This window comes from Vidua macroura, chromosome 2, assembly GCF_024509145.1.
Source record: "Vidua macroura isolate BioBank_ID:100142 chromosome 2, ASM2450914v1, whole genome shotgun sequence".
In the NCBI taxonomy this organism is placed as follows: Eukaryota; Metazoa; Chordata; class Aves; order Passeriformes; family Viduidae; genus Vidua; species Vidua macroura.
The window spans coordinates 463,224-489,507 of record NC_071572.1 but is presented as its reverse complement, the minus strand read 5'-3'; the positions used below and the strand labels follow the sequence as shown (position 1 = coordinate 489,507).

At 61.4% G+C, this 26,284-nt stretch overlaps 2 protein-coding genes across 8 annotated transcripts in view; one reads left to right on the top strand and one right to left on the bottom strand.

Moving 5' to 3' along the window:
* Positions 1-1,049: 1,049 nt before the first annotated feature.
* On the bottom strand, positions 1,050-19,201 carry PGAP2 (post-GPI attachment to proteins 2). Of its 2 annotated transcripts, none has more exons than XM_054004173.1 (6): positions 19,114-19,201; positions 15,740-15,913; positions 14,387-14,639; positions 11,604-11,710; positions 2,849-2,957; positions 1,050-2,370 (listed from the first exon to the last, which is right to left on the bottom strand). In XM_054004173.1, the coding sequence occupies exons 2-6, from the start codon at positions 15,902-15,904 to the stop codon at positions 2,240-2,242; spliced, it is 765 nt and encodes a 254-aa protein (XP_053860148.1). In that variant the 5' UTR covers positions 15,905-15,913; positions 19,114-19,201; the 3' UTR covers positions 1,050-2,239. The 2 variants fall into 2 exon arrangements, with proteins under 2 accessions (XP_053860148.1, XP_053860157.1); XM_054004182.1 differs by having other exon boundaries at positions 11,616-11,710.
* A 427-nt stretch (positions 19,202-19,628) lies between these two features.
* Positions 19,629-26,284, top strand: part of NUP98 (nucleoporin 98 and 96 precursor) — a 38,719-nt gene continuing 32,063 nt past the window's right edge. For 2 of the 6 annotated variants that reach the window (XM_054003785.1, XM_054003825.1), the window contains exons 1-6: positions 19,629-19,733; positions 20,880-21,026; positions 23,083-23,186; positions 23,581-23,682; positions 23,856-24,035; positions 24,706-24,845. In XM_054003785.1, coding sequence (XP_053859760.1) covers positions 23,114-23,186; positions 23,581-23,682; positions 23,856-24,035; positions 24,706-24,845 — 495 coding nt within the window. In that variant the 5' untranslated portion in view covers positions 19,629-19,733; positions 20,880-21,026; positions 23,083-23,113. The other 4 variants (XM_054003793.1, XM_054003803.1, XM_054003811.1 and 1 more) reach the window with 4 other exon arrangements.

Sequence of the window (26,284 nt, the reverse complement as noted above, 5' to 3'; positions counted from 1 at the left end):
TCGTGGGTCCCTGCTGCACCAAATCCTGCTCCCACCATGGGCATCCAACATCCCTGTCCTGGTCACGGCCACGTCCTGCTCCTGCTCTGGGGATCCCTGCAGCCATGTCCTGGTCCCGCTTTGGGGATCCCCATGGCCATGTCCTGGTCCCGCTTTGGGGATCCCCATGGCCATGTCTGGGTCCTGCTGTGGGGATCCCCAGGGCCGTGTCTGGGTCCTGCTGTGGGGATCCCCAGGGCCATGTCCTGGTCCCACTGTGGGGCTGGCAAGGTGCCACCCCGGTGGGGTTGGGTGTAAAAGTGGGTGTTGGGATGAGGAGGGGATCCCACGATGCCACGAGCGGGACACAGCCCTGCCCTGGCCCGGCACAGGGGGATGAGCTCATGGCTCTTCCCCTCCCAGCTGCTCCCAGGGCGGCCGCAGCAAGGGCAGGGCCCCACCATGGCCCGGGACAGGGGGAACCAAGCCCCCGGCAGTTCCCCTGCCCCTGCCCAGCCCCAGCAGTGCCAGCCCCAGCAGTGCCAGCCCCAGCCCTCCTGGCTCCAGGCTCTGTGCCCGGGGCTGTGCCGGCTCTGGCCCCGCAGCATCCGTAAGATCTGCAGGATCCGCAGCCAAGTCAGCGGCCCCAGGAGCTGGGTGGGGAGCAGGGCCGCCAGCTGCGGGGTGGGCTCAGTCCCACGCCTCCAGCCCGGCTCCTGGCTGGTTCCCAGCCTCGCTGAGCCTTCCCGGGCTTCATCCGGCATCCAGGGGCCACGTCCCACATCACGGCCCCAACAGCCAGGATTTACATTCCACACCCCAGCGATCCACATCCTGCAGGGATCTGCATCCTGAGCCTCAGCTCCAGGGAGTGGATCCAGGGGTCACATCTTGCACCCCAGCTCCAGCACCCAGGATCCACATCCCACACTCCAGCCCCGGTGCCCAGGCTCCATGTCCTGCAGCCCATTCCAGCCCCACCCTGCCCATGGTGCTGGTCTGGACCTGCTGGCTGTTCCAGGCCGTGCCAGGCTGGGCCAGGTGGAAGTGCTGTGGAGGTTGCTGAGAGCTCACAAAAATACTTAGTGCTTTATTTCCACCTCAAAGCCAAGGCGCTGCGGAGCAGCGTGTCACACGCATGCAGGGACACGGATGGAGCCCACGGATGGGGACACTGACGATGGAGACATTCGGCAGGACCCGCTCGAAGCCAGCTCGGCCCCGGCTCTGCCAGGGCCCCGCAGCTCCCGCTGGAGGAGGCTCTGCCCAGCCCTGGCATGAGCACTGGGACATCCCAGGGGACTCTCGGTGGTGGCTGTGCTCAGGTGAAGGGCAGGGAGGGACCCACACTGGTCCTTCCTGGCCAAGCATGAGGTGGGACGAGCCCTAGCAAGTGCAGACCTCCCCAAAATCAAGACAGCTCCAGGTGCCCCTTCCAGCAGCATTGCAGGAGGAGCTTGGGGACACTGTCAGCCCCCATTTGCCATCCAGCCATGTCCCCTGTGCCCTGGCAGCCAGAGCTGCACACTGGGGGCACTGCTGAACCCCAGCAGTTCCCAGCTCCATCTCCACGGCACAGGGGAAGCCATGGGGAAACTGGGGCAAAGACCTCCAGCACCAGCACGCTCACCCTTCCTCCACAAACTGGGTTGGAACAGGCACAGCAGCCCTGGAATAGCCTGTGCTGCTGGGGGGGCTTCTGGGAAAGGCAGGAGTGAGATGTGGATGTTCCCAGCACCTGCTCTGCCCTGTGTGCTCCCACCCTGCTCCAGGCAGTCCCTGCATGGCCCAGCACCTTCCCACTCCCCTCCCGGGCACTCAGGGACAGATGGGCCCTGCCCCAGTCCAGTGAGAGACCAGTGCCTGAAGCCAGCCCAAAAGGCCACCAGCCCTTTTTGAGGACTTGCCCCAAGACCCCCAGCCTGGAGGAGGAACCGTGAGACCCCCCCAGGCCAAGAAAGCTCAGGACAGGGCTGGACCCCTGTGTCCTGATACCGGGAGCAGCATCCTGCTCCCCCTGGAGCATTCTCCGAAGCAACAGCCCGCAGGTCGCTGTTCCTCCTCTGCCCTGCCCTCCTGGAGCTGGCAGGGAGCCAGGACAGGGGGTGCCCGGGAAGAGCCCGCAGCTGCCCTGGAGCAGAGCTGCAGGTGCAGCGAGGGACAGACACTCTGGGATCTCGGGAGGATCCTCGCAGCAGCTCCACAGCAAACACCCGGCCCCGGCAGGACAGGGAAGAGGAGCCCCCAGCAGCGGGGCTGGCTAGAAGTGCTTGTCCTCCAGCAGCGAGCTCACCACCAGCTCCTTGTTGCCGAAGTCCCAGAAGGCAGTCATGTGGAAGGCCATGTTGGAGAGGACAACCAGGTACTCCAGGAAGGCGAACACAGTGTACACTGGGGGAGGAAACGGAGCAGGTCAGGGAGACCCGCAGCTGCATCTGCCCTGGGAGCTGGGGAGGGTCTCTGGGCCACCTGTTTGGGACAGCAGAGCAGGGGCTGGGGGGCTTGACCCCCCACCAGGGAAGAAGTGTGGCTGGGCACCTGGAGCTTCCCTGGGCTGGGATTTGGAAGGCAAGGTGTCACATTAAGAAGATGTCAGACATCAGGAAGAATTCTTGGACATCAGAAGGTTTTTTTTCATAGAAGGGGTGGTCAGGCACTGGAAGAGGCTGCCCGGGGAGGTTTGGAGTGCCCGTCCCTGCAGGTGTCCAAGGAAGGCCTGGAGGTGGCACTCAGTGCTCTGGGCTGGGGACAAGGTGCGCATCAGGCACAGCTGGGACTTGCTGATCCCAGGGATCTCTTCCAACCTTAATGATCCTGGGATTCAGTGATTCTGTGACCACCCAGCCCCTTCCCCCGGCAGCCCCCTCACCTCCAGGGCCGCAGTACCAGTTGTGGTGGAAGTAAACGCACACGGCGAACGCGAATGTGATGAAGGTGAAGAAGAAGAGCAGCTGCTTCCACTTGTACGACTTGCGCTCCTGGAAGAGACCAAGGGCTGGGTGATGCCAGAGCAGCCATCCCATCCCATCCCATCCCATCCCATCCCATCCCATCCCATCCCATCCCATCCCATCCCAGGGAAGCTCTGCCCTGGTCCCACACAGCCCGGGGGTCTCTGCACCCTGGCTCCTTGTGCAGAGCCCTGCAGGCCAGCCCCAGGGGTGGCTTGGGCAGGGCTGTGCCCCAGGGCACACGGGGCTCACACCTACATGGAAATACAGGGTGTGAGGGAGCCATGGGGTCCCAGCAAATATGGGGCCCACGGTGCTGGGGTGCTCAGGGAACTCCTTGAGGATGAGCCAAGGCTCTACCAGAGGCAGATCCCCTGGCCCGGGTGGCTGCAGGTGGCTCCAGGGCACAGGGAATTCACCGGGTGTTGCACTCCCTCACTCACAACAGCAGCAGGGAGGAGGAAACCACATGAAGGGTGGCAGCCGGGGCGGGTGCTGCGCTGGAGAGCTCGCCCAGCATGCCCTGGCCCCGGAGGGGCCCCATCCTGCCCCTCAGCACCACCTCTGATGGGGCAGGAACAGAGCATGGGGATGCTGCCAGAGGCCCCACACCCCAGCTCACCGCTTCTGTCCCCCAGAGCTCAGCCTTGGTGACAAGCCAGGGGTCAGGCCTGTCCTCTGTGATAGGCTCCCCAACCCACTACCCAGCACCCCAAAGTTGGGGGCTGTGGGTGCAGTGACCCCCCGTAGCCACAGCAGGTACCGGTTCCAGTTCCCTTCTTCTATTTCTCCCATCACAATGAGGGTCATGGATAAGGATCCTACAGCCTGGGGGGGCAGAGGAATCCCAAACCATGTCTGGATCCCAGTGAGGGTGCAGGGGAACCCTGGAGCAGGAGGGCTCCGGGGGGGGGGACAGCCCCACAGAAGGGGCTGGGGATGCCACAGACAGCCCAGGCTGTTACAGGTGGGAGGGGAATTTCCCCCTCGCCTGACGCTTCAGGTGAGACAAAGATTCCATTCTGAGGGAGTGCTGACAATAAGGAAAATTCAAATGGCCCCATCACACTTTCCATTACCCCCGGAACGCGTGCCAGGGGCTCGGCCAGGGAGGAAAGCCCAGAGAGGAAGGACGGATTCACGGGCACTTCACCGTGTGGGGACACGCGGGTGACGCCACCTCCAGCCCACGGGGCCTGGGCTGGTCCTTCCTGCTGGGACTGACGGTCCCACTGCCGGTCCCCGAGCCGAGCGCGGGCTGTGAGGAGCAGCGGTGGCACCGGGAGCGGCAGAGCCCCGAGCGGGGCCGGGGCGCGGTGCCGAGTTTCACACCGGAAAAGCGGCTCGGAACAGCCGCTGTCACAGCGCTGCCACCGCGCTCCCACGGCAAACGGCTGCGCTGAGCCTCGGCACGGCCCCGCCGCACCCACACAGCCCTGCCGGGGCCTCCAGGGACCCGCGGGGCCACCAGGGACCCGCCGGGGCCACCAGGGACCCGCCGGGGCCACCGGGCAGCTGCTCCTCCCGGGAGCACGGAGGCAGAGAACAGCTCGGGTCATCCAGCTCCAACGCCCTGGTCCTGCTGCAGGACCCTGAGATGGCCCTGTAGGAGCCACCCCGGGACCACAGCGACCTCGCACCTCTGGGTGCCCTCTGAGCTCCCCCTCTCCCGGTCTGGGCCGAGGATTATCACACGGATAATTAGGTGTTAATCCCTAATTCCAGGGCACAGCTGGCTCAGCCCAGTGCCAGGGGATCACAGGGCACGGTCCCAGGAGGTGGCACCTGGTGACATGCCACGATGCTGAGCAGAGCTGGCTTGGAAGGTGGCACCTCGGGGAAGGTCCCTGCAGGAGCACGGGCAGGATGCCCAGGCACAGCAGGGGGACTGGGGTGCATGAGGACCCCCGAGGGATGTGGGAGCTGGAGTGCCCCCCTGCCCTGCTGCAGCAGCAAGGGACAGGGCCAGCCCACACTTCGGGCAGCACGGTGGGAGCTCCAGGAGCTGCTGGATGGAGGAACTGCCCATCCCCTCACTGGTGTGGGCTAGACCCACTGCCCTGCTCAGGGCTCAGGCAGTGCCAGGCACCGTCCCTGCTTCCCACAGCCCCAGCTTTGTGGGGATCCTGCACCTGGGGACATCCCAGGGAGCCACACGATGGCCAGAGGAGGGCACCAAGATTAGAGGCACGGAGTACCCCTGCTGTGAGGAAAGACTGGGAGAATTGGGATTGATCCGCCTGGACAGGACCAGGAACCCCCAGGTCAGAACCCTGGAGAGGAGCTGGCAGCTCCAAGCACCCTGGCAAGAAGCCACCAAACTCTGGCTGCCCATGAGGAAAAAGGGGGATTAGAAAATCCCGAGGACGGGGTGCTCCCAGCTGAGCTGGTGCCAGGCTCCCCTGTGGCCTCTCTGGGGCTGCCAACTTCCTCCTGGCAAGACAGACCGGGGCACCCGTGGCCCCCCCAGTGTCACACAGCCACCCCAGCCCTCCGTGGCTGCATGTGTGTCTGGCCCAGAAAAGCACAGGGGAATTATATTTAGTGCCCAGCTGGCAGGCCAGATCTGAGGCACATTCCCCAGCAGGTGAAGGTGAGCCAGGAGCAGGAGGCTGGACACACCCTGGGATGCTCTCCCAGCCCAGGCAGCCCAGGGGCACACTCTGGGATGCTGCTCCCAGCCCACAGAAGGCACTGGGGGTCTCATTCCCCCACCCCGGGGGAGCCCCAAGCCCTGCAAATGCAGCTCTGAGGGCTGAGGTGGCTGCTGTGAGATCCAGCAAGGAGGCACAGGAGCCTCCTGCTTCTTCCACTGCCTCCAGAGAGAAGAAGGACTGTGCCTAGCCCCCAGTTCCTGATGGGGACAGGGATGACAGTGATCTTAACTCAAACGGCAACAGCTCACTCTGCACTCCACTGGTTCTGCCCGGGAGCCACCATCCCTTTCTGAGGCACAAGTGGCACCTGCAGGGCTGTGTGTCACACACCATCCCAGCTCCCCTCGAGGGTTTCCGGGTCTGTGCAGAGAGCCCGGAGCCAAGGGCCCCACACAGAGCTCAGCTATTTATAGAGGGCTTGTCTGAGCCACCGGCAGCGCTCCCAGGGGCGCTGCGAGGAGCTGGGGTGAAACCACGTGTGGTCACCAAGGTGCTTGTGGCCCCTGCTGCTCACAGATCCCTGCTGGGCAGGGACACAGCTCAGCCACCCTGCTCCAGCTCCAGGGGCTCAGCTGGGCCCAGGGGACAGAGGGGGCTGTGCCCCAGAGGCTCCTGTGCCTTTGCACTGGCTGCAGCCTGGGCTGGGCTCAGCCGTGTGCCCGGCCAGGGGAGTGGGACATTGTGGGATAGAGCCCAGGGGCCGGGGGCACAGCAGGACCCAGCTCCAGTAGCCACAGCATGGACTACAAATGACCCTAAAGCCCACCCAGTGCCACCCCTGCCATGGCAGGGACACCTCCCACTGTGCCAGGCTGCTCCAGCCCCAGTGTCCAACCTGGCCTTGGGCACTGCCAGGGATCCAGGGGCAGCCCCAGCTGCTCTGGCAATTCCATCCCAGCCCCTGCCCACCCTGCCAGGGAACAATTCCCAATTCCCAATCTCCCATCCAGCCCTGCCCTCTGGCACTGGGAGCCATTCCCTGGCTCCTGTCCCTTTATCCCTTGTCCCCAGTCCCTCTGCAGCTCTCCTGGAGCCCCTTCAGGCCCTGCCAGGGGCTCTGAGCTCTCCCTGGAGCTTCTCCTCTCCAGGTGAGCCCCCCCAGCTCTCCCAGCCTGGCTCCAGAGCTCCAGCCCTCCAAGTATCTCCGTGGCCTTCTCTGATGGGCCTGAACCAGCCAGCCTGGTGGCCACCACATGCACACACTGGTGTCTGCTGGGGCCAGCAGCCCTGAGCTGGGTGGGGGGGGAAAGTGTGTTTGCAAACAAGAAGTGAAACTGCTCTGCCCCACTGCCCAGCTCGGCAACTCAGGGCTGGGGGAAGGAGGGTTTTAAGGGCGAGCAGCCAGCCAGGAACAGCAGAGCTGCCAGCCCAGGTGGGCACTGCCACGCCACAGCCAAGCACCAAGCACGAGGTGCAGTGATCAGCCACAGCTGAAGGCTCCCAGGCTCCATTTCCCTTTTCCACAGAATCTCTCTCCTCTGCTTTGCTCCCTCCCCTCCTTTTCTCTCTCCTGCTTTCTTTTTTCTCCCCTCCCACAGAGCTTTATTTTCCTTTCTCTCACCATTTGCCACCTCGAAACTGGAAACCGCCTGTACTTCCCCATTACAAACCAGTTCCTCTGCACCTTCCTGCCCTCGCAGAACAGCAGTTGCAACAGGAGCCCTGCCGGATGAGAAACTTTTGCAAGGCCAATTCCTGTCCCTCCTATGACACCAGACCTGGGGAGCTTCACCCCTGCCAGCAGCACTAAAAGCAGTGCCAGCTGTGGGGTGGGGAAGGCACAGCCCCCCTGCTCCCTCCTCCTTCCAGCTCCCCACATGGAGCTTGTCCTGGAGATGGTCCCAGGTTTGGCCCTGGAGAATCTGAACCCTGTGGGGACCCTCTGCTGAGGAGGAGGGAAGGACAGAACACCGCGGGACTGGAGCCATCCCTCGCCTGTCCCCTCCTGCCATCGCCAGCTCCAGCGCTGGGGGCAGCAAATGTGAACAAAGGCCCCACAAGGGACATCAACCGAGCCAGAGCCTGTCCCCAAGGTGCCGTGATGCACACGGAGGGATCAGCTGTGCCCTGGCCTAAAACAGCCCCACGAGCGTGGCTGGGCAGCTCACTGGCACTGCCCAAGCCCTTGGACGCAGCAAGGATGTGGCAGTGGCACCTCCTCTGTCCCACTGTCCACCCCGCTGAGCCAAGCAAGCCGTGGGTGTCACAGGAGCTGTGCCAAGCCTGCCAGGGCCACCAGCCGTGAGCAGAGGAATCCAGGCAGAGAATGGGAGAAGCCCCAGGAGACCCTGCTCGGCCCGGAGGATCCGTGGGAATGACTGGCGGCAGGAGCCCAACGCGCATCACCGGACACGGGATGTGACAGCTGCAGAGTGACCACGAGTCCCTTAGCCAAAGGTGACGCCTGGTGGTGTGACAAGCACTGTGCCCTCTTCACCCCGACACAGCCGGTCTGGGAGCTGTGTCACCCCGCAGCGCCCTGCTCTTCCTCCTCCTCCCCTACCCACCACCCTCGTGCCCTGGGCGACAGCTCCATCCTGTGGCCTCGCATGAAGCGGGCGGGGACACCAGAGCTGGCACAGGGACACCGGAGCTGGCACAGGGACACTGCACCCCCGGTGGCCTCAGGTCAGGGCCGGCCCTGGAGGGCTCCTGTCTCCTCGGGGAAAGCCCCAGCTTTTCACGCACCCCCGAGGGCAGCTCCCCTCCACCAGCAGGGTTGTTCCAGGATGGGAGGAGGAAGCGGGTGGTGGCACTGTGCCAGGTGGTGGCATGCTCAGCCAAGGTGTCACCATGTTCCCTGCCCTTCCCCCCACGGATGTGCAGATTCCTCCAGTCCTCGGCTAGAGTCACAGAAAGCAAGGAGGCTGGAAAATCCCTCTGAGACCACTGAGTGCAACTGCTCCCCAGCAGTGCCAAGACCACCATTAACTCATGTCCCCAAGTGTCACATCCACACAGCTGTAAAATCCCTCCAGGGATGGGGACTCCACCCCTGGCCTGGGCAGCTGGACAGCCCTGTCTAGGAAGGAATTTCCCTAATATCCAATGTGAACCTCCCCTGGCACGATCTCCCCTCCTCCTGTTCCCTGGGAGCAAAGCCTGACCCCCCCGGCTGTCCCCTTCTGGCAGGAGTTGTGCAGAGCCCCAAGGTCACCCCTGAGCCTCCTGTTCTCCAGGATGAGCTCCTTCAGCTCCATTCCCCTCCCTGGACATGCTCCAGCCCCCAAAGGCTCTCTTGCATTGTGAGACCTAAAGCTGAGCCCAGGATCTGGGATGCCTCACCCCTGCCTGTTGCAGGGGAGATGAACCAGCCCCAGTGGGTGACGTGGCAGGGGAGGAGATCTGGGGCCTTGGAGGTCTCACCCAGAAAAACAACAAGCCAAAACAATATGACAGAAATAAAGGAAGCTGTGAGAAAGCTGCCAGGGAATGACTGCGAGCTCCCGCTATTCCCATATCAGCAGAGAGAACAGATCACTTCCTAGTGAGTGAGGAGACTCTCAACATCTCCACAAGTCCCTTTCCTAAGGAGCCTTGCAGCCAAACAGCTGCTGGAAGCTTCTTTTCCAGGCCTCTGGAGTCAGGCAGCAGGGACAGGCTCGGTGAATTGGCGGAAGGAGAGGATAAGCAGCAGTGACGGAGCAGGAGCTGCTCCAGGACTGAAGAGCTGGGCCCCCCAGCACTCATCCTGCTGGGAATGTGGGGCTGGGCCCCCCAGCACTCATCCTGCTGGGACTGTGGGGCTGGGCCCCCCAGCACTCATCCTGCTGGGAATGTGGGGCTGGGACCCCCAGCACTCATCCTGCTGGGAATGTGGGGCTGGGACTGCCAGCACTCATCCTGCTGGGACTGTGGGGCGGGGACCCCCAGCACTCATCCTGCTGGAACTGTGGGGCTGGGCCCCCCAGCACTCATCCTGCTGGGAATGTGGGGCTGGGACCCCCAGCACTCATCCTGCTGGGACTGTGGGGCTGGGACTGCCAGCACTCATCCTGCTGGAACTGTAGAACTGGGACCCCCAGCACTCATCCTGCTGGGACTGTGGGGCTGGGCCCCCCAGCACTCATCCTGCTGGAACTGTGGGGCTGAGCCCCCCAGCACTCATCCTGCTGGGACTGTGGGGCTGAGCCCCCCAGCACTCATCCTGCTGGGAATGTGGGGCTGAGCCCCCCAGCACTCATCCTGCTGGGACTGTGGGGCTGGGACTGCCAGCACTCATCCTGCTGGAACTGTAGAACTGGGACCCCCAGCACTCATCCTGCTGGGACTGTGGGGCTGGGCCCCCCAGCACTCATCCTGCTGGGAATGTGGGGCTGGGACCCCCAGCACTCATCCTGCTGGGACTGTGGGGCTGGGCCCCCCAGCACTCATCCTGCTGGGACTGTGGGGCTGGGACCCCCAGCACTCATCCTGCTGGGACTGTGGGGCTGGGACCCCCAGCACTCATCCTGCTGGGAATGTGGGGCTGAGCCCCCCAGCACTCATCCTGCTGGGAATGTGGGGCTGGGACTGCCAGCACTCATCCTGCTGGGACTGTGGGGCTGGGACCCCCAGCACTCATCCTGCTGGGACTGTGGGGCTGGGCCCCCCAGCACTCATCCTGCTGGGAATGTGGGGCTGAGCCCCCCAGCACTCATCCTGCTGGGAATGTGGGGCTGGGACCCCCAGCACTCATCCTGCTGGGACTGTGGGGCGGGGACCCCCAGCACTCATCCTGCTGGGACTGTGGGGCTGGGACTGCCAGCACTCATCCTGCTGGGACTGTGGGGCTGGGACTGCCAGCACTCATCCTGCTGGGACTGTGGGGCTGAGCCCCCCAGCACTCATCCTGCTGGGACACGGACCCCAGGCACAGCACCCACCCTGCAGCCCTGCTCACAGTCCCTTGGGAAAGGCTTGTCCAGCCCTCAGCAGCCTCCCAGCCTGGGACACAGGCACACACCTCCCAAGGGCTCTGCTCTGCAAACTCTCACCTTCCTGGGGCAACACAGCCCTGGGACCCCTCCCATTTAACACTGGGACCATGACTGGGATCAGCTGGGGAGAAGTATCCCCAGGGGAAAGGACAGAGAGATCCAGGCAGTTCAGATGCACAGGTGAAGGCAAGGGTGCAGGAGCCACGTGGGCACAGAAGCAGGTCCCACACAGCCTCACACCTGGATGTCCTGCCCTGCCTGTGGCTGTCAGTGCCCACAGTCCAGGACAAACCTGGATGCCCTGCCTGAGGCCCAGGACCCACACCACAAACCAGCACAGCACAGAAGCTGCATCCAGGCAATGGGGTCAGGAGCCCCTGGCTGGATTCTCCACCGGACCCACTGCTCCCACAGCCAGCCCCTGCACCCCCTGACCCTTCCCCAGAAAAGGAGCCAGAGCCAGCCTGCTCACAGTCACTCTGGAGCAAAGGGAGAGCAACTCCTGCTGCCCGCTGCTCCCAGCTTGCAGGACCAGCAATTCCCAGCACAGGGAAGCCAACTTCAGCTTAGAAACAGGCATGGAGAAGGGATGAGCAATCCCAATCCACAGGGATGCTAGATGGTTTCCAATATAATCTCTCAATGAAAACTTAATCAGACATTGGGAGGAAATTCTTCCCTGGCAGGGTGGGCAGGCCCTGGCACAGGGTGCCCAGAGCAGCTGGGGCTGCCCCTGGATCCCTGGCAGTGCCCAAGGCCAGGTTGGACACTGAGGCTGGAGCAGCCTGGCACAGTGGGAGGTGTCCCTGCCACGCTAGGGGGTGGACTGGATGGGCTTTAAGGTCCCTTCCCACCCAAACCAGAAAATAGGAAATGAAATGCTTCCTTCACATTTTGCTTTGGTAAATGGATTTTGTTGACTTCTTCTGTTTCACCTGCTGCTGTTGGCTCCTCTAGCACCTGCTCAGGGCTATTTCACAAGCAAGGACAGCCAAAGCCCTTTAGTGCCAGCCCAGAGCCCCCTGCCAACTCCCAGCATGGCCCCAGAGCCCCCTCCCGGCTCCCAGCACAGAGAGAAGAAAGGAAAGTGTCTGTACCTCGGGACTTACTGTGTGTTTCTTAGTCATTCTCCAGAGGATGCAGGTGAGCAGCATGTGGCCCAGGGCCGACGTGATGAACACGATGAAGGCATTTTCGTGGATTGCTGGATTGACAAACAACAGGTTTCCTGTTCAATCCAAGCCAGGAGCACAAGGGGAACGTGGGGCAGGATTTGGGAGGGCTTTGTGCTCTGCTGGGAGCCCCAGCACCCCGGTGATGCCGGGACTCCAGCGGGGTCTTGGCAGGAGACAGGCCCATAACCTGACAGCACAGCTCCATAACCTGCTCATGCTGCCTCAGGGCCCCTGAGGAAGTGCCTGGAAGAGTTATCCCAAAGTGCCAGGAAGGTGTTTCTGTGCTCTGGGACCATCACTTCACATGGCTGTAAACTCAGGGACCCTTGAGAGCAGCTTAGCATCGCCACTGTTGTTCTAGGGATGGGGAAACCGAGGCATGGGGAGGGGGTGCAGAGTGAGCCAGTCCAAAATCCATCTTCTGGCCCCTGTATTACCTACCTGCCCATGAGGAGCATCAGCAGCTTCATCTGCAGCACTGAGGTTGCCTTGTGCATACCTGGACTAGCCCAGGTACAGGATCAGGCTGGGAAAGCAGCTGGAGCAAGGCTAAGGCAGAGCTGTTCCAGAGGCCTCAAACCCCACACAACCCTGCACCTTCAGGTGAGAGATTTTCTAAGTGCTGCTCTGAAAAGAACTTCCCAGCCCCTTCTCCAGAAGCTGAACCTCAGGCTGAATTCCCAACCACCTGAACAGCAGGAATGACCGTCCCCGTTTGCCCTGTCCGTGCCAGGGGAAGGGAAGCACGTGAGGAGTGAGGTGCCAGCAGGTGGGAGAGGTCAGACCGGGGTGTCCCGCGGGGATGATTAACCTGAGCACGGCAGCTCAGGGCTGACACTTTCCCCAGAGCTGGGGATTAGTCTGGGGTGAGGATCCCAGGAAGTGGGTCAGCCTCAGCTCCCAGGGCTCTGCACCGGGCCAGGCCAGGCTGGCTGCTAGCCAAACCTCAAAGCAGCACCAGGATTCCCAAGGGCAGGGCCCTGGCATGGACAAGCTGGAGAAGCCTCTGGGGCAGGTCAGGCTGCAGACCCTGCCATGAGGGGGGCACTGGGACACCTTGCCATGGGGACAGGGAATGCTGGCAGGAGACAAGGAGGGTGAGCTGGGCAGGGACAGGCCCTAGACCACAGACCTCCATCAGCAGGAGGTTCCTGTCCTGCCATCCCAGGCACTGGGCTCCACCATGGACACTCCTCACCCCAAAGGCTGGGCGAGATCCCGGGATTCTGTTCAAAGCACCACAGCCCCGAATCCCAGAACAGTTATGGGATGGGAGGGACCTTAAAAACCTTTTCATCCCAACCCCTGCCATGGCAGGGACACCTCCCACTGTGCCAGGCTGCTCCAGCCCCAGTGTCCAACCTGGCCTTGGACACTGCCAGGGATCCAGGGGCAGCCCCAGCTGCTCTGGCAATTCCATCCCAGCCCCTGCCCACCCTGCCAGGGAACAATTCCCAATTCCCAATCTCCCATCCAGCCCTGCCCTCTGGCACTGGGAAGCCATTCCCCTTGTCCTGGCACTCCATTCTTTGTTCAAAGTCCAGCCCACAGTGGGAGACAATATCCATCACCACCATCCCGCTGTGCAGGGAAAGCCAACACACTACTGTCCTGCTGACACATCCCAGCACGGGGTCTGTTCCCACTGCAACAGCACCACCTTGCTGGCTCAGGCATGTCAGTGCTCTCCAGCTAACCCCTGGTGCCTCCTCCAGATCTTAGGATGAAACAGCAGCTGGAGATCAGCACTGCCACTTATGTTCTTCTGAGATGAGACCATGTGGGGGAAGAGAATATCCCAGCCTGTCACGGGCAGCTTTTGGACACATGGATTTAACCTGAAAAACTCTGATTCTGTTTCCAGGAACTATTAGAGGGCTAGAGCCCCTCTGCAGCCAGGCTGGGAGAGCTGGGGGGGCTCACCTGGAGAGGAGAAGCTCCAGGGAGAGCTCAGAGCCCCTGGCAGGGCCTGAAGGGGCTCCAGGAGAGCTGCAGAGGGACTGGGGACAAGGCCTGCAGGGACAGGAGCCAGGGAATGGCTCCCAGTGCCAGAGGGCAGGGCTGGATGGGAGATTGGGAATTGGGAATTGTTCCCTGGCAGGGTGGGCAGGGGCTGGGATGGAATTGCCAGAGCAGCTGGGGCTGCCCCTGGATCCCTGGCAGTGCCCAAGGCCAGGTTGGACACTGGGGCTGGAGCAGCCTGGCACAGTGGGAGGTGTCCCTGCTATGGCAGGGTGGCACTGGGTGGCACAGACAAACCAGTCTGGCATTCTCTGATTCTATGAAATTGTCCCCAGAAATTCCTGGGGAGGGCATGTCAAGGCAGCTGGAGCAGAGGCAGCTCAGAGCCCAGCCCTGCTGTGGGGATGGAGGGGAAGTAGGATGAGCTCTGACCCACCTTGCTCACCTGCCCTCAGCCCTGGATCAGGCCTCAGCACACGGGTGGAAAAGTGCCAAGGCCCGGTCCAGGCTCCATCCCCAACCTGAATCCATTCCTTCAACCAAGCATCAGCAACCAAGAACTGTGGGGAGAGCACGGCTGTTTGCATGTTATGCACGCTTCATTCCTCTATAACTACTAACTTTAATGGAATCTCTGGGGGGGTTTAACTGTTTTTTCTCTCCAAACTGCCTCATTGCAAAGCAGTGGCCCGAGGCAGGGCTCAGCAGGGCAGGGCCCGGGCGGGGCAGGGGGTGACACCTACCATAGTTTTCGGTGGAGGACACGTAGGTGAGGATGAGGAGGGCGAAGTTCTCGAGCAGGTTGAGCAGCAGGGTGACGTGGCACAGGCGCAGGTAGCGGGGGTGGGGGCAGTGGCAGCTCTGGTAGTGGTTCCAGTAGGCCACGGCCACGAGGACGCGCGGGGCCGAGTGCAGGCCGATGCACAGGCGCCACACGTAGCGCTGCGGCGTCTCGCCCCCGATGGCCGCGCTGATGGACGGCAGGTAGTTGGGCACCTGCAGGGACACGGGCTCGTGGGGACAGGCGCGAGGCTGTCAGCCTCTTCCAGACACTGGAACTGTCCTTTTTTAGATTCTGAACGAGTTTATTCCTAGTCCCAAAGCCAGGGCAGTGCCCTGGTCCATCCTACGGGGTCATGGGTCCCACAGCGCTGCTGGGGCAGTCCTGGGGTGCTGGGGGGCCCTGCCCAGGTACCTGCTCAGGTTTCTCACTTTTACACTCCTGATTGTCCATAGAATCCCAGAATGGTTTTGGCTGGAAGGACCTTAAGGCCCAGGGACACCTTCCACTGTGCCAGGCTGCTCCAGCCCCAGTGTCCAACCTGGCCTTGGGCACTGCCAGGGATCCAGGGGCAGCCCCAGCTGCTCTGGCAATTCCATCCCAGCCCCTGCCCACCCTGCCAGGGAACAATTCCTCATTCCCAATCTCCCATCCAGCCCTGCCCTCTGGCAGTGGGAAGCCATTGTCCCTTTCCTGTCCCTCCAGGCCCTGCTATAGCTCCCCTGCGGGTGTGAGATGACTCCTGCCCTCCATTCCCAGCTCGTGTCCAGCTGCTCATCCTGAAAGCCCTGAGCCCAATCCCATCCCACATGGAGCTCCAGGCCCTCCCTCCCCAGACACCTGTGGCTCCTCTGAACTCCAGCAGACCTGGGGGCAGCAGCTCTGGACCAACCCCTCCCCAGGACAATGTATTTCCCTTCAGCTTCCCCACGTTTATTCCCCACTGTAATAACCCCCAGCGTGCTCAGTCCAGACACCAGCCTGACCAGTCTGTAGTGCCTTCAGTGCCAGCACAAAGCCAAACCTGCTGCTGCCAGTCCTGAGGCACCACAAGGACAATGAGACAATGCAGCTTGCTCTGGATTCTGTAACACTTGTGGTGGGAAAGCCCAAGAGAGGAGCCCAGAAGGAGACAGAAGAGGAGAGAGGAATCCAGAAGGTGGATAGGAGCCCAAGAGGAGAAGGGAGCCCAGAAGGAGGGAGAGGAGGCCAGGAAAGGAGGGAGAAGAGCCCAGGAGGAGGGAGAGGAGCCCAGGAGGACACAGGAGCTCTGTCACCCCCCAGGAATATGGGTTTTTCCCAGGCAGTCCCTCACCCCACAGTGGGTCGCAGTCGTCTCACGGAAGTTGAAGAGCAGAGACCAGATGACACAGAAGAGGAACCCAAAGAGGGGGCAGAACACAGTCCCGAGGGCCAGCGTGGTGAAACGCAGCCGGAACAGGATCCCGTCCCGATCCAGCGGCAGCGGGACCTGCAACATCTTGGAAACCTGGAAATAAACAAACAGGTGCATGACTGGGGTGCTCTGTCCTGCTCTGGGCAGGTTGACAAGGGGGGGTCAGTCACAGGCTGGGCTCGATGACCCTGGGGGGCTTTTTGAGTCTGGGATCCTGTCCAGCCCCACACAGCCCTCGGCAGGGACCCCACACGGCTCAGCCCCTCACACCCTGAGTGACCCCACAGACACCAAACTCAGCCCCTCACACCCTGAGTGACCCCACAGACATCCAGCTCAGCCCCTCACACCCCGTGTGACCCCACAGACACCCAGCTCAGCCCCTCACACCCCGTGTGACCCCACAGACACCCAGCTCAGCCCCTCACACCTGCTGTGACCCCACAGACACCCAGCTCAGCCCCTCACACCCTGAGCGACCCCACAGACACCCAGCTCAGCCCCTCACACCCTGAGTGACCCCACAGACACCCAGCTCAGCCCCTCACACCCCGTGTGACCCCAAAGACACCCAGCTCAGCCCCTCACACCCTGTGTGACCCCACAGACACCCAGCTCAGCCCCTCACACCCCGTGTGACCCCACAGACACCCAGCTCAGCCCCTCACACCCTGAGTGACCCCACAGACACCCAGCTCAGCCCCTCACATCCTGTGTGACCCCACAGACACCCAGCTCAGCCCCTCACACCTGCTGTGACCCCACAGACACCCAGCTCAGCCCCTCACACCTGCTGTGACCCCACAGACACCCAGCTCAGCCCCTCACATCTGCTGTGACCCCACAGATACCCAGCTCAGCCCCTCACACCCTGAGTGACCCCACAGACACCCAGCTCAGCCCCTCACACCCTGAGTGACCCCACAGACACCCAGCTCAGCCCCTCACACCCTCAATGACCCCACAGACACCCAGCTCAGCCCCTCACACCCTGTGTGACCCCACAGACACCCAGCTCAGCCCCTCACACCCTGAGTGACCCCACAGACACCCAGCTCAGCCCCTCACACCTGCTGTGACCCCACAGACACCCAGCTCAGCCCCTCACACCTGCTGTGACCCCACAGACACCCAGCTCAGCCCCTCACATCTGCTGTGACCCCACAGATACCCAGCTCAGCCCCTCACACCCTGAGTGACCCCACAGACACCCAGCTCAGCCCCTCACACCCTGAGTGACCCCACAGACACCCAGCTCAGCCCCTCACACCCTCAATGACCCCACAGACACCCAGCTCAGCCCCTCACACCCTGTGTGACCCCACAGACACCCAGCTCAGCCCCTCACACCCTGAGCGACCCCACAGACACCAAACTCAGCCCCTCACACCCTGTGTGACCCCACAGACACCCAGCTCAGCCCCTCACACCCTCAATGACCCCACAGACACCCAGCTCAGCCCCTCACACCCCGTGTGACCCTACAGCCACAGGATGGGCAGCCAAAGAAAATCCCATTGTGGGGACACAGGCACCTCGAGACTCACAGACAACAGGGAGCAGGGCAGGGCAGGGCAGGGCAGGGCAGGGCAGGGCAGGGCCGTTCCCTGCAGCCCTCCAGAGGGATCTGGCAGGAAGGGCACGTGAACCCTGTCCCGTGGCATCCATCCAGACCATTCCCTGTGCTCGGGGCAGCGCTGACACAGCCGGGCCACCGCTGTCAGTCCTGCCGGGAGCCGCGGCTCCTCCAGCACAGCCCGGCTCCACAGCCCCACTCTCCCAGCCCGGCTCCACAGCCCGGCTCCATGGCCCCTCTCCATAGCCCAGTTCCACAGCCCGGTTCCACAGCCCGGTTCCACAGCCCAGCTCCCCCAGCCCAGTTCCACAGCCTGGCTCCCTCAGCCCGGTTCCCCCAGCCCGGTTCCACAGCCCGGCTCCATGGCCCCTCTCCACAGCCCGGTTCCCCCAGCCCGGCTCTCCCAGCCCAGCTCTCCCAGCCCGGCTCCATGGCCCCGCTCCACGGCCCAGTTCCCCAGTTCCCACAGCCCAGTTCCACAGCCCAGCTACCTCAGCCCGGCTCCCCTGGCCCGGCTCCCTCAGCCCGGCTCTCCCAGCCTCGCTCCTTCAGCCCGGCTCCATGGCCCCTCTCCACAGCCCGGTTCCCCCAGCCCGGCTCTCCCAGCCCGTGCTTGCCCCGCCGCGCCCGGCCCTGCACGGGCAGCTCTGCCTGGGGCTGGGCCAGGGCACCTCAGGCTGGAGAGCAGGAAAAGGCTCTTCTTCCCCAGAGGCTGCTGGCACTGCCCAGGCTCCCCAGGGAATGGGCACGGCCCCGAGGCTGCCAGAGCTCCAGGAGCCTTTGGACAGCGCTGCCAGGGGTGCCCAGGTGTGGTTGCTGAGGGTCTGGATCAATGATCCCTGTGGGTCCCTTCAGCTCAGGACATTCCTTGCCTCCACACACTCGCGGCTGCAGGACCAGGGCAGCACAAGCCCCCCACAACAACGAAGCCGGGGCTTGTCAGGTCGGGATCGCGGGGACAGGCAGCTCTGGAGCCGGGCACACCCCAGAGCAGGGGTCCCCCAGCCCCAAGGGACCCCCTGAGCCCCAAGGGATCAGGCTGGGATGGATCCCGCCTCACCACCGCCCGGCTGCGGGACAAATCCGATTTATGGACAATCCCTGAGCCGTCTGGGCAGCGCCCCAGGGCAGCACGGCCACTCTGCCGGCACCAAACGCCCCCCACAACCGGGCACAGAGCCCCACCGAAGGCAGCGACCCCAAGCACCGAGGGGCCACCGAAGCAGGGCTCAGCCCCACCCGCGCGGCTGGGGAGAGAGGGAATTATTCGAGGATAAAAGCCAAGAGAAAGGGAAGCTCCAAAGGGCCGGGAGTGGGTGTGGAGGAGGGTCCGCGGGCCGGGACCCCCCGAGGGCTCCCCACGGCCCGGGGCCCCCCAGCCCTGCTCCTCCCTCGGGGGGCTCGGGCACAGCTCCCCGTGCCGCGGGGACAGCCCGGAGCAGCAGCCCCGCAGCCCCTGCCCTCGCTGCCCGCGGGGGTCCCGCCCGAAGAGCGCGATCGAAAGGCAAACATTTCCCGTCGGTGTGGAACGGCGCCGGCCTGTGCGGCGGGAGAGCGGCTGCACCAGCCCGGACCTGCCCCGGGTGCCGCACACCCCCTCCCCGGGCACCCCGCCCCAGCAGCCCGCAGGGAGCGGCCCCTCCGCGCCCCCGCATCCCCTCCCTGGGACCCCCTCCCCAAAACCCGCGTGTCCCGCGGGGTCCGGCACCCCGCTCACCGCTCAGCCGCCCTGCCGCTGCTCCATGGCCCGGCGCGGCAGCCGCACCACGCCTCCTCCTCCTTTTCCTCCTCCTCCTCCTTTTTCCACCGCCTCCTCCTCCTCTTCCTCCCTTTCTCCCACCTCTTCCTCTTCCCCGCCCGCCCCCCAACCCCGCTGCGGCCCCTTTAAGAGGCGGGGCCCAGCTGCCGCGCGCCGCGACACACGATTGGTCCTCGCGGCAGAAGCCCCGCCCCCCTCAAAACGCCCCGGATGTCAGGGTGGCGCCGCGACGCGGGCCGTTCTGGACCCTTCCGCGGCGCCACGCCCCGCCCTCTCCGCCGCCCGTTCGGCCAATGGGCGCTGGGTGCGCGGCGGCCCTTGGCCCAATCAGCGTTGAGCTGAGGGCGAGGGCGGGGCGGGGCGCGGCCAATGGGCGGCGGAAGCGCGGCGGGCGGGGCGGGGCCGAGGCGGCGCGCGGGGCAGGCCGGGAGTGCGCGCGCGGGCTGTGACGCAGCTGCGGCCCCGTGAGGCGGCGGCGGCACCGCGGGCCCGACCCGGCCCGGCCGCTCCCAGCGGCGCTTCCCGGCACCCGCGGCCAGCACCGGCGCCTGCCAGGGCCGCCCTGCCCGCCACCTGCGGTGAGCACCGCCGCCCGGCCGCCCTGCCCTCCCGGCGTGGCGGTAGCGCCGCCGCCGCCAGGCCTTTTGTGCCGGGAGAGCGGGTGGTCCCGGAGTGGGGGGGCGCGGGGAGGCCGCGGGACGGAGGAAGGGCCGGAGGGAGGCGGGAAGGCCGTGAGCGGGTGGGATTCCTCGGCGGCCCTGCCCCGCCTATCTCCGGGAGTACCTGCCCGCTTTTTGGGATGTTCAGGCCGTTTTGGCTGTCCCGGTGCGGGTCCGGTTGGAGATTCCGGGTGTTTTCCACGCGGGATACGCGGCTCTGGATGCGGGTAACGGCCCGGCGGTCCCCGGGGCCGGGAGTTATTCACTGTCGTGCTAATAAGCTGTAGTTTAAAGTTAGGTTGCGTACATGTGACTGGGAGTTGTGGCGATGACGTGAGTCTCTTTGGGTGGTTTTAGGGGGATTTTGTGCTGTTGCTGTTAAACTTCAATCAGAGCCTTCTGGCGCGAGGGGTCCCTCCCCAGCTGGGGCTGCAGGGAGCGGGATACGGATGCTGTGTAAAACCCACGAGCTTTGCTAATTCTGGTCCAGCTCTTGAGTTCACAGATCCCAAATCCCCGGGGCTGGAAAAGCCCTCCCAGCCCAGGCAGTGCCAGCTGTGCCCCGTGCCCACCTTGTCCCCAGCCCAGAGCTCTGAGTGCCACCTCCAGGGGACACCTGCAGGGATGGGCACTGCAAAGCTCCCTGGGCAGCCCCTGCCAAGGCCTGAGCAGCCTTTCCATGGGGAAATTCCTGCTGCTGGCCAAGCTGAGCCTGCCCTGGCCCAGCCTGAGGCCGTTCCCTCTCCTCCTGTCCCTTTTTCTGAGCCCTGTCCCGGCTGTCCCCTCCTGGCAGGAGCTGTGCAGAGCCACAAGGTCCCCCCGAGCCTCCTTTGCTCCAGGCTCAGCCCCTTCCCAGCTCCCTCAGGAATTCTCCAGCCCCTTCCCAGCTCCTTTCCCTGCCCTGGACACGCTCCAGCCCCTCCAGGTCTCTCCTGCAGGATCCAGAACTGGACACAGCCCTCGAGGTGCAGGGAAGGAGGGGTGGGTTTGAAGTAGAACAAAATGCACGCTGTGGGAGGGGGAATCTTTCCATAATGCACTTTTTCTTAGAAAATGGTTTTTTAGTTCTCTTCTTAGGTAGAGTTTGGCGTTTAGTGATCTCAGGACGATGTGAGAGCAGTGACTTAGGAAAGAGGAACCACAGAAAATGAGTGGCTTGTGAGCTTGCAGATAAGGCTGAGAGTCACAACATCGGACAGCTGGAAAGTGCAGGTGATTTTCATCTGGCCTGAACGGGAGACTTGCACTGGGACAAGGGGAGATGGGGGAAAATATTCCACAGGAATGGAGAGGTGGGTTTGGGAGCAGAGAGCTGGGGGGATCAGCCTGGAGAAAAGGATTTGCAGGGTGGGCTTTTCATCTCATAACTCCCTGACAGGCTCAGCTTGGCCAGCAGCAGGAATTTCCCCATGGAAAGGCTGCTCAGGCCTTGGCAGGGGCTGCCCAGGGAGCTTTGCAGTGCCCATCCCTGCAGGTGTCCCCTGGAGGTGGCACTCAGAGCTCTGGGCTGGGGACAAGGTGGGCACAGCTGGCACTGCCTGGGCTGGGAGGGCTTTTCCAGCCCCAGGGATCCCATGGGAGAAGGTGAGGAGGGCTCAGGGTGCAGTGTTACCCTGTGCCAGAGGAGCTCTCCCAGGAGCTCCTCTCAGCTTGGGGAGCTCTGAGAGTTTGTCAGAGCAGCTTTTCCTGGCTATTCCCAGGATCTTTTCACTGAAATTCCTCTTCCTGTGACAAATGAAGCCTGTAAGGATTTATCTGTGGATGTGTGGAGACCTTTAACACTCCAAAATTGTGCTGTGTGTCTGTTGGAGTAGTTGGAGGTGACACTAAAATCACCTTTTCAGTTCTGCCAGGGGAGTGTGGGGTTGGGCTGGTTGTTGTGGGCTGATTTAGTCTCCAGCTGTGCAGGGATGGCTGTGGCTGCTCCCAGTCCGGATTTGGGCATTCCCAGAAAGGGCTGTTGGTGTTAGGGAAACAAACACTTCAGTTTCAAGGATGGGCAGATGGCTGTAGAGATTTCCCTGGGGGAGGCTGTGCTGGGCAGTGCCCAGTCCCTCTGTGCTTGCCCTGGGCACAGGGAAAGGGCAGCTTTGGCTTTAACAGGGGTTGCTGGCTTTGGGAATATTCCTGCTGTGGGCCATCCTTGAATTGCTGATGTTCTTAGTTCTGCAGTGCTGTGTGTGGCTACTGCTGCCAGGGAGTACCTGGGAATGTGGGGGAATTCCTGCATTTCCTGCTGAATACGGAGGAGGGTGGGGTAATATTAGCTTTTTTTTTTTTTTTTTTTTTTTTTTGGTTAGTGGGACATTATTTTAGTAATGCATATTTTTGTGGTTCGTATTGTCATTTTCTTCTGGCTAATATGGCTTTTCAGAGATCATTACACCCATTATTTTTGGTTAACATGGCAGTTCTGGGGTTAATACTGGCTTTTTTTAACTTTGGCTTTTTCTTGTTAATATGGCTTTTTTGGGTTAACGTGACATTTTGGTTTTCTAGCTCTAGCTTTTTTTTGTTGCTAGTACTGCTCTTTTGGGGATAATATGAATGTTATTCAGGGTAGTACTGGCTTTTTTTGTTAATCTGGCACGTTTTTGGCTAATCTGGAGTTTTCAGTGGTGAAGCTGCAGGAAAACACGCCACAGTTCCCTGACAGTGTGCCCGAGGAGCTGTGGGGATTGTGCTGGGTTTGTTGACAAACTCAGAGAGTTGGAGCAGAGCTTGTAGCAGTTTGTGCTGGGGGAGGAGGCTGGGGAGAGGCAGCAGGGAATGTGCTGTAAATAAACCGTGGGAGCTGGAGAGGGAATTGGGCCCAGCAAAACTGCCCTGGAACAGCAACTGCTGGGAAGGGCAGAAGTGGGGAGCAGAGCGAGGCTGGAATCCCGTAATCCCTGTGCAGTGCATTCCCCTCTCGTGCTCGGAGCAGTTGGCAAAGAGGGTGGAACAGGAAAATCATTCCTGGAAACCCCCGGGATTGCTGTGGGATCGCTGCTGCCCAGGACACAGGCCGAGATGGGCAGGAACTCCAGCCATAATTAAGGGTGACACCTTAATTTTAGGGACACTGATGTTTAGTGACACCTTCTTAGCTGTCACTGGAATGTTGGTGCCCTTGCCCCTCCTGGGGTTGTGGCAGGGTTTGGGATCACACGGTGCCATGGGGCTGGTGCTGAAGGATTCTGGTGGGATTGCTGCCCTCAGCAGTGAGGGAGATGGAAAATGAGTTTGCAGAGTGAGCTTTCCATAAAACCTGAATTCTGCTTTCCAGATCTAGGAAGAAAACCTGATACAGCCTGAAAATGTTTAACAAATCCTTTGGAACTCCATTTGGAGGCAGCACCGGCTTTGGGACAACTTCAACTTTTGGGCAAAGTAAGTGAAATATCCAAGGTGGTTTTTAATGAGGTGTCTTTTCCTGGAGTGCAGCTCAGAGAATCACATGGAGGTGGTGATCCCACGTGGGATGGAATTAGGGAGCTGCTGGATGCTCCAGCTGGCTTGGAAGAGGTTCAGGAGCCTGAGGCTTCACCCCTAACCAAGCTTTCAGTTTGGGCAGACAACCAGGCTTCCATGTCTGCTGTGGAAATTCCTTCTGTGGGAAGAGTGGAAAATGCAGTGCTTAGGGAAGGCGGTGCCGCTGGGGCGTTCTGGGGCTGGGACAAATCCCTAGGGGGTTTGTTGGGAAGGCTCGGAAGGAAGCAGCGTGTGTTCCGGGGGCTGTTTGTGGGGCTGCAGCCTCAGCGGGCTCACTGGGCTGTGCTTGCAGATGCTGGCTTTGGTACCACCAGCGGAGGAGCCTTCGGGACCTCGGCCTTCGGCTCCAGCAACAACACGGGCAGCCTGTTCGGGAGCACGCAGACAAAGCCAGGTACTGCCCGGGTGGGTAAAGAGGGCAGGGGAGAAAGGGAAAATCCCCAAACCGGGGAATCGTCAACAAAAAGTAGCCAGAAGATGCCCTCGCAAGCCCAGGACAGCACGAACCTGTCAAAGCTCCCAAGCAGAGGAGGTTGTGAAGGGTTAACAGCCTGTTTCTGTCTGCAGGAGGGTTGTTTGGGTCCACCACGTTCAACCAACCAGCCACCTCCTCCACCAGCACTGGCTTTGGCTTTGGAACATCCACTGGGACATCAAACAGCCTCTTTGGAACCACCAGCACTGGTGGAAGCCTCTTCTCATCCCAGAATAATGCCTTTGCACAGAACAAACCAGCTGGTTTTGGAAGTGAGTGAAACTGGTTCCCCTCTGCAGTTGGGTGGGAGAGCAGTGGGAGCTGGATGTGCCTGGGGGCCGGGGCTGGGGGGGTTTCTCCTGCAGGATACAGTGACAGCCCTGTCCCCACAGCAGCTGGGGGCAGCTCACATGCTCCTGAATCTGTAGCTGTGATTTCAGCCCTACATTTTGAAATAAATTGCCCAAGGTGGTTGGCAGGAATGTTTTATCCTGAATACTGTTTTGGTGCTATTTGATTTTAGGTTTTAATCCTGTGGCAGAGCAGTTACAGTTGGGTTTGTCTGTGGCAGGGAATGCTGTTAAACTCTTCTGTAATTTCATGAGGCAAAAGCAGCTGCTTGCAGCCCCTTCTGAACAAAGAAAAGGAGCCTCACAGATTCTCTTTATTATAAAGTTTTTGTATTATTTTCTTCCTACTTGTTGGAAACTGGCTGCTGTGATTTGTCTGGTGTTTCTGGGGTGCTGAGTTAAGGACACTTCTGCAGCAGAGAACTGCATTAGCAGCACCATCAGCTTCCAGCTTTGCTCTCAGATTATTTTTCCCAACTGTTCTTTCCATTTTCAAATCAGTTTCTAATTTGAATGAAGTATTAGGGTGTAAGTTTTAAATACTTGAGTTTGTTTTAATGCTGATGTTGTTATTTTTTTATGCTTTATTCAGACTTTGGTACGAGCACCAGCAGTGGAGGGCTCTTTGGGACCACCAACACCACTTCCAACCCCTTTGGGAGCACATCTGGCTCTCTCTTTGGCCCAACCAGCTTTACTGCTGCTCCAACTGGCACGACTATTAAATTTAATGTAAGTTCTGCTCTTTCTTCCTAGTCCAGCCTGTTCACTGTGGGAAGTACTCAGTTTTGCAGTTGTTCAGTGGTGTCTTGGTCACTGAGGTGAAAAAATGATTCATGTGCAAGTGTTCTGAACTGATTTGGAAACATCCCTTCTCAAACACTGTAGAATTTCAGGCTTGCTGGGTGTAGAGCCAACGCTGAAGGAGTAAAGGAGCTCCTAAGGCTGAGCCTTCCCAGCAAGTGCCATGGAATTCAAGGTGATCCGTGGCAAATGCTGGCAGCAGTAAGGGTTAGAGACATCTTGGGATGGGTCAGAATCAGCACAGCTCTCCTGAGCCTGCCTGGCTCTGGGAATGGGACCTGGAAGGAGAGGAGTGGTGTCCTGCCTCCCCTGGACGAGTCCCCTTTAAGACAGGATTCAGTAACTGCTACCAAGTTCTGTGGCAGTTGGACCTGGAGGGTGGCCCAGCAGAGAGGCCTTGAGGAGCTGGGGCCTGCTGGAGGAGGGACTCTGTTCCCAAACACTTGTTCATGCAGATCTCATCCCTCTTCATTTTTGGACTGAGCTGATGTAAGACTGAGGCTTTGGGGGCAGAGCTGTGCTGCTGCCTGGGCTCTTGCAGTGCTGCTGATTTGTACTTCCACAGCACTGTTAAAAAGAGGGGGGATAGTGAAATTCATGCAGAGCTCTAGGATTTATGTCAGAAGCTGAGGTAAACTGCTTTTAAAGTGAAACTGAAAGCAGAATTGCTGGGAGTTGTTTTGAGTGTTCTGTGGGTAATTCCAGTGCTGATCATCAGTAAACACAAATGGGTGAGGCCTCAGCTGTACAAATAATGATGGAATCATAAAACCATGCAATCACACAAGGCTAGGGTTGGGAGGGGCCCTAAAGCCCACCCAGTGCCACCCCTGCCATGGCAGGGACACCTCCCACTGTGCCAGGCTGCTCCAGCCCCAGTGTCCAACCTGGCCTTGGGCACTGCCAGGGATCCAGGGGCAGCCCCAGCTGCTCTGGCAATTCCATCCCAGCCCCTGCCCACCCTGCCAGGGAACAATTCCCAATTCCCAATCTCCCATCCAGCCCTGCCCTCTGGCACTGGGAGCCATTCCCTGGCTCCTGTCCCTGCAGGCCTTGTCCCCAGTCCCTCTGCAGCTCTCCTGGAGCCCCTTCAGGCCCTGCCAGGGGCTCTGAGCTCTCCCTGGAGCTTCTCCTCTCCAGGTGAGCCCCCCCAGCTCTCCCAGCCTGGCTCCAGAGGGGCTCCAGCCCTGGAGCAGCTCTGGGGCCTCCTCTGCACTCCCTCCTAGAACTCCACATCCTCCTGTTCATGGGCCCCAGGGCTGGGGGCTCTGCAGGTGGGGTCTTGCCCGAGCAGAGCAGTCACACAGAGCCTCAGGTCTGTGCTAGGTGTAGGATTTCCCAGGATCTGCAGGGAGTTCTGGCTGTAT